Below are 6,923 nucleotides of genomic sequence, written 5' to 3'. Positions count from 1 at the left end.
CCAAAATAAATGTATTATTATTATTATTATTATTATTATTATATACCATCAGTAGAGGATGATTCATGTGGATTAATATGTTTGGACCGGAGGGTGAGGGTGACAAACTTAAGTTTCACTTTACTTTTTTATTTCAATTCCAAACTTGCTTGGTCATGAAGAATACAGTATATGTTTCTCTGTTGTCCACGCTCAAGAAGCATAACACAACATCATAAGAGCACGGTGCAAAGTGTTCTATGTGTCTAGATATGGCAAGCCGATTTAGATTATTCATTTCTGGAGGATATCAAAAAAGAAATTCTACTAGTAAGAACGCAAATTCTTGATATCAAAAATTAAATTCTTACTCATGTGTATTTCTGTTACAATTGTTATAATTCAATTTTTATTTATAACTAGTAACCACTGAATTCCTGATATCAAAAAAGGATTTGGAATTAGTTCAAATTGTATTTCCTGATATTAACAATTGGCATTTCGACTAGTTGTTGAAATTGAATTCTTGATATCAGAAATGGGTATTCTGACTAGTTCAAATGCAATTGTAACTCGTAAGTCGTAACAATCAGAAATTGGTATTTGAACTAGTTCTTATTATGCATCCATGTAGTTCGTGGTATAAAAAACTGTAGTTTCCCCACAACAGACGCACAGTTATGACGTCCGCTGTGTGCGATAGTGTAAATGCAGTCGGATTCTCAAAGCACTGCAGTCTCTTTTCCTAAATCCTTTTGAATTCTCATATCCACTGTTCCTTAACCCCGTGACGTTTCACACAGAGATCAAGGAATAGTTTATAGGACCATTCGACTGCAACCCCAGTCATGCCAACTAGAAGAGGCTGTGTCCTGAAATGTGAGGGGAAATGTCGATTGTTTACCTTACCGAATGCAGAACCACGAAGAAGTCAGTGGTTGAAATTTATTTTTAACAATGTTCCTTCAACGGTTCGAAATCACACTGTACTGTGTGCTCGGCATTTCTCGGACGATAGCTTCACAAACCTTGCACAGGTTGAAGCCAGATATGCAATGCGTCTAGTACTGAAGGGCGATGCTGTTCCTACTTTGTCTGGACCAGCGGGAGATTTGGTTACACAACCTGTAAGTATGCATTGTTATTTGTGTATTTGTGATGTTTAAAACAAACAAAGTATCTACCACGACTGTTTAAATGTGTAAACGTTTTTCGGGCTGCTAAGCCATTGCCACAGTGCTAACCGGGCTAACTAAGTTGCTAGCGTTGTGTGACAATAGTGTGCTGGATATGTATAACGTTGTGTTCATGTTGCCTTTGTGAGACGTAATGTTGTTTGGCATGTGTTAGAAGCTTCAGAGCCAGCAGATGTAAGTTGCCTTCACAAGATACATGGAGGGCAGCTTCAGTAAAGTTACTGGTAATAATACTGTTGATGTGGCACGCCCGCGAGAAAGATACGATGTTCATGCTATACTTTATTTCAGAATCAACGCTGGATATATGCACATTATGACTATATCATTATATGACTTGGCACAGTGTGGCTTTTGTTTACGTTAGCATGCATCGCTAACACTCAGACCATATGTTCTATGGGAGGGACTTTGAGTTTAGTTTTGATATATTATGGCACTGTTTTTGTTCTAAACACTGAAGAGACAAGTTATGTGCTGTATCAGAAACAATGCGCCACCTGTTTTGGCAGTAGTATGGCGTGTAACCGTGGTACATTTGGTTTTATATTGGACGTTGGATATATTGGATATTAGTTTGTATTTGAGTGTTGTATGTTTTGTAATAATGGACCAAGAGTCTCTTTAAATAAAGATGATGATGATGATGTTTCGACACATTCGAAAAATCTATTTAACACTGGCTTCGATGGACGATTTTTTGTCAAACCAACTTCGATGTGTTAATACAAGGCCCGCCTATATAACACAACGTTTTTTTTTTTCAAAAAACCTACCTTTTGATTTTATACTATTTTTTTTGTGTTAAAAAATGCTATAAATCTATTATGCGGCTTGGCCTTTTCACCTACCCATGTCAAAACACATCTGATGAACTCAGCTAACTGCCCTACACTTAACACAAAGCTTTTTTTTTCAAAAAACCCACCTTTTGATTTTATACTATTTTTTTAATGTTAAAAATGCTATAAATCTATTATGCGGCTTGGCCTTTTCATCTTAACATTTTTGAAGGTGATTAGGCTACATGGAATTCTTTAAATGACTTACAATAGCTAAATATACATCTTCACATAAAACAACCAAAGGTTAACACAGGCAATAGTAATGAAAGTTACTTTTTTTAATTATTATTTAAGCATTTTCAAGGATATGCCAACAGAAAGGCACCTCAGGACGACAATAATTCGGATATTACTAAATCGCTTCCATATAATATAAGGACTTCAGAAATAGTAGGCAAGAGGATATTTTTAACTGACAGTTGAAAACACTGTATATGTCCTATATTGCAACATGGTCAAAAAGACAAAAACAAAGAACTGTTATCAATTTTGATGATGAGGAACATTTTAACAATCAGAGTGTTTGCTTTTTCTCATGCAGAGGGTACTTTTCTTTGTTCATCGGATGTGTTATGACATGTGTAGGTGAAAAGGCCAAGCCGCATAATAGATTTATAGCATTTTTTAACACAACAAAAATAATATAAAATCAAAAGGTGGGTTTTTTGAAAAAAAAGCTTTGTGTTAAGTGTAGGGCAGTTAGCTGAGTTCATCAGATGTGTTTTGACATGGGTAGGTGAAAAGGCCAAGCCGCATAATAGATTTATAGCATTTTTTAACACAACAAAAATAATATAAAATCAAAAGGTGGGTTTTTTGAAAAAAAAAGCTTTGTGTTAAGTGTAGGGCAGTTAGCTGAGTTCATCAGATGTGTTTTGACATGGGTAGGTGAAAAGGCCAAGCCGCATAATAGATTTATAGCATTTTTTAACATTAAAAGAATAGTATAAAATCAAAAGGTGGGTTTTTTTTGAAAAAAAAAGCTTTGTGTTAAGTGTAGGGCAGTTAGCTGAGTTCATCAGATGTGTTTTGACATGGGTAGGTGAAAAGGCCAAGCCGCATAATAGATTTATAGCATTTTTTAACACAACAAAAATAATATAAAATCAAAAGGTGGGTTTTTTGAAAAAAAAGCTTTGTGTTAAGTGTAGGGCAGTTAGCTGAGTTCATCAGATGTGTTTTGACATGGGTAGGTGAAAAGGTCAAGCCGCATAATAGATTTATAGGATTTTTTAACACAAAAAAATAGTATAAAATCAAAAGGTGGGTTTTTTGAAAAATAAAGCTTTGTGTTATATAGGCGGGCCTTGTATTAACACATCAAAGTTGGTTTGACAAAAATTCGTCCATCGAAGCCAGTGTTAAATAGATTTTTCGAATGTGTCGAATATCCAACGTCCAATATAAAACCAAATTTACCACGGTTGGCGTGTATTGACATTAGCAAGTATCCCTTACACTCCGAGCTAACACTACTCTGTACATTAGAGCAGTGGTTCTCAAAGTGGGGTCCGTGTCACTCTGCCAGGGGGTCCGTGAAAAGTTTTCAGATTCATTCATTTAAATTATCATATCATTTTTTTTCCATTTTTTTTTTTCAACAAATAATATATATTTTTTTTAATCTAAAATAGTTCATAGATTACGTTCTAATCTAACAAATAGATACATTTAAAAATCAAGCGTGTCACCCATTACCGTGGAAACAACAATAACTGTTACGTCAGTCAGAGAGCGCCGCTGCAAGCATCATAGAGATATAACACGGCTAGCATACTAGGAAGATGGACAGATTTTTAAAACGACCGGTTACGGCTACAAATGAAGTAAATGAAAAACAAAAGTAAGGAAATACGATGAGGAGTATCTCCAATATGGATTTATTAAAGTGGAAGGGAAACCGAAATGTCTGATATGCCTGCGGTGTCTTGCCAATGAGGCGATGAAGCCTGCCAAATTGAAGAGGCACCTCGAGACCAAGCATCCAGATTATGTAAACAAAGACCGGGCTTTTTTTGAGAGGAAGGGTGAGGACTAACGCCAGCAACAACAACCAACAACACAGATTTTCAGGGAAATATCAGTTTTTGCATCTATGTTGTGAAACATTTTGGGACGTCAGAATACAAGTGATTTTCACATTGCAGTTACTAATCATGAATACAAAATTGAGATGATGTTGTTGTTTCCTTGTAACAGGTCAGCCAATTTCAAAAGTTACCTAGAAGGAGGGATGCTGCTTGTCAGACCGACATTCTACACAAACGTACAGTTCGCACACAGTTGTCTTTGCGTACCTTTAGTCATCCATATCGAAGTACTGGTTAGTAGCTGTCTTATATGCACGTTTTGGTTAAGTTTGGTGTTGCTGCCTTGAGTTGTTGTGCTTGCAATTACAATGATTGTTTTATTATTATTTATTAATTGTAAAATGCAATTATCTTACAGCTGTCCAGACTATAGATTCCAGCAACTTTGATGTATGGACATCAAATGTTCTCGAGGCAGCGCCCTCTTTTATATCCACCCCTACAGAGAGACCATCAAAGAGATGTCGTGTGGACCCTGAGGAAGAAGAAGAAGAAGAAGAGGAGGAGGATGGCAGCTTCTCCGTGGTGGCTTCAGATGGGCTGGATGATACCTATGACCCAGCAGAGCCTGTCACAAATGATACAGAAAAAACAGACATGTTGTGAGTTTAAAAAATATCATGTGTGTGAATTTGTTTCTATCTTTAGCGATGTCTTTGACAAACGCTAAAAAAAATTCTTTCTTTGTTCAGTAATTACAGCCATATTTTAAGGATGTAATGTTTAGTACTTTTAAAAGCTTTAGATAGTTTGTGGTATTGACCATAGGTATTTGTAGGAATGTGTTGGTGGCATGCACAGGCTGCATGATTCAGCTTTACACTGGCAGTTAATTCTGCGTGTAGTCCATGGCAATGCTGTCGCAGAGGGTAGGGAAACATGTCAACATAACATCATCACATCAACGTCATCACACAACACCTCGTTGTGTGATGACATGGGCCCTTTCTCATTTCTCTAAGGGATCAGGATACAGCCGTTCTGTATTTTATTATGCGAAGCACGAAATGGTTTTAGACAAATATCGACTCTTTGTAGATATCTACTAAACTAAAGCATACAAATAAAGAGAGTAATGTAGGCCTGTTATACTGAGTGATATATATTATACACACTGCTCTGCTTTCTGCACGGACCTCACAGCTGTTCTCACTGTAAACACCGTGGTGATGAAACCAGTTAATAAAATAATATCCAGAGCTGCAGAGCTGTCATTGGCTGAGATAAGTCCGGCCGTGCGTCACGACTCTTTTAAACATCTCTGTTGCCGGAAATACAACTGGCGCGGAGGACCCATCAGTGTATCCTCGATTATAGAGCCTCCTCGATGCTCAATCCTCGGTCCTCGAAGTGCATTTAGAGAAATTAGATGTCCTTCAACATGACAGGCTGAAATCCATTTCCGGGTCACTACCGAGGATTCGAGGAGAAAGGGCCATGCAGTTTTAACAACAACACAAACCAGTGAAGAAGGAAATGTATTACCTTAATGAATATGAAGTATCATTTATTTAAATACTTTTAGACTAGATAAAGACACACACACACAAAGCATCGTAGATCTGTCTACATACTCAGCCGCTCTCTCAGTATACTTCGTCAGTAAAAAGAAGGAGAGGCGTTTGTTTGTTTGCTTTCACAGAAAACAACAAAAGCATTTAGATAAGGTAAAGAAAAATAGAGGCAATCTCGATATTAGATCACACCACCCACACTACTTCTGGCACCACACCCATCTTCGAACTCTGCCTTCACTTTGATCATGCAACCTCTTTTAAAGTCAACTTTAATTTTGACACTATTTAAACATAAGGTTTTGTGACTGCATCTTTCACGGTTGGGGCGTTATAACAGTGACTGCTCACAGCCAATCAGATATAGAAACATGTGGTTGATTCCTGAAAACCTCTTCTGTGGTAGTTCTGCTACAGGAAGTGTCTCATTTGCAATTATGACACACACACACACACACACACACACACACACACACACACACACACACACACACACACACACACACACACACACACACACACACACACACACACACACACACACACACACACACTGTTAGAAATTTGAAGGGATTACTAGTCCGCTTTCCAAATCTCTGCGCGTCCCTAACAATACATAGTATGTATCATACAGGAAGGAATCCAGAGCATACAATTAACCGTTTAACAATAATCTACTTTAATGGTAATATGACAATGCAATACACTACAAATTCAATACAGTTATCTTTGGGATCCCATATTTACCTGATACTCACATGATCCAGCCAGAGGAAAGAGACTGAACACAGCGTGGTTCCTGTCTAATACATCGCTTACAATGGGAGGAGTTATCTGAGCCTCCCTTCCAGACCTCCGTGATTGGCTGCCCAAATATCACCAACACCTCACTTCTTAAGTTTCCCCAATCACAGTAGCTTAGCTTCATTATCTCCTAGATCTGAGTTGACTGTAAGTCAAACCCTCACCTCCCCCATCTTCCTGTGTTCTCAAAACCACATGTCAACAGTATTGTTTGAACAGTATTCACTTAACTGCTACTATTGATAATTACCAGAGAAACTCAAGGGACCTCTTTTAATATCTGGAAATTGCAACAAGACTTTCTGCCATTTCAAATGTAACACACTTCTTAAATATCAGATGCTGCAACACACACACACACACACACACACACACACACACACACACACACACACACACACACACACACACACACACACACACACACACACACACACACACACACACACACACACACACACACACACACACACACACACACATCAATCCAAGAGG

At 37.7% G+C, this 6,923-nt stretch overlaps 1 protein-coding gene across 2 annotated transcripts in view; it reads left to right on the top strand.

Annotated features, from left to right (window-relative positions):
* Positions 1 to 670: 670 nt before the first annotated feature.
* Positions 671 to 6,923, top strand: part of LOC117452616 (uncharacterized) — a 17,925-nt gene continuing 11,672 nt past the window's right edge. The window contains exons 1-3 of one of the 2 annotated variants that reach the window (XM_034091326.2): positions 671 to 1,106; positions 4,220 to 4,343; positions 4,469 to 4,712. In XM_034091326.2, coding sequence (XP_033947217.2) covers positions 4,499 to 4,712 — 214 coding nt within the window. In that variant the 5' untranslated portion in view covers positions 671 to 1,106; positions 4,220 to 4,343; positions 4,469 to 4,498. The remainder of the gene's footprint in view (positions 1,107 to 4,219; positions 4,344 to 4,468; positions 4,713 to 6,923) is intronic. The other variant, XM_071204275.1, reaches the window with a different exon arrangement.

The sequence above is a fragment of the Pseudochaenichthys georgianus genome, chromosome 9 (assembly GCF_902827115.2).
Source record: "Pseudochaenichthys georgianus chromosome 9, fPseGeo1.2, whole genome shotgun sequence".
NCBI lineage: Eukaryota > Metazoa > Chordata > Actinopteri > Perciformes > Channichthyidae > Pseudochaenichthys > Pseudochaenichthys georgianus.
The sequence above is the reverse complement of the archived record's forward strand: the minus strand, read 5'-3'. Positions and strand labels throughout refer to the sequence as shown.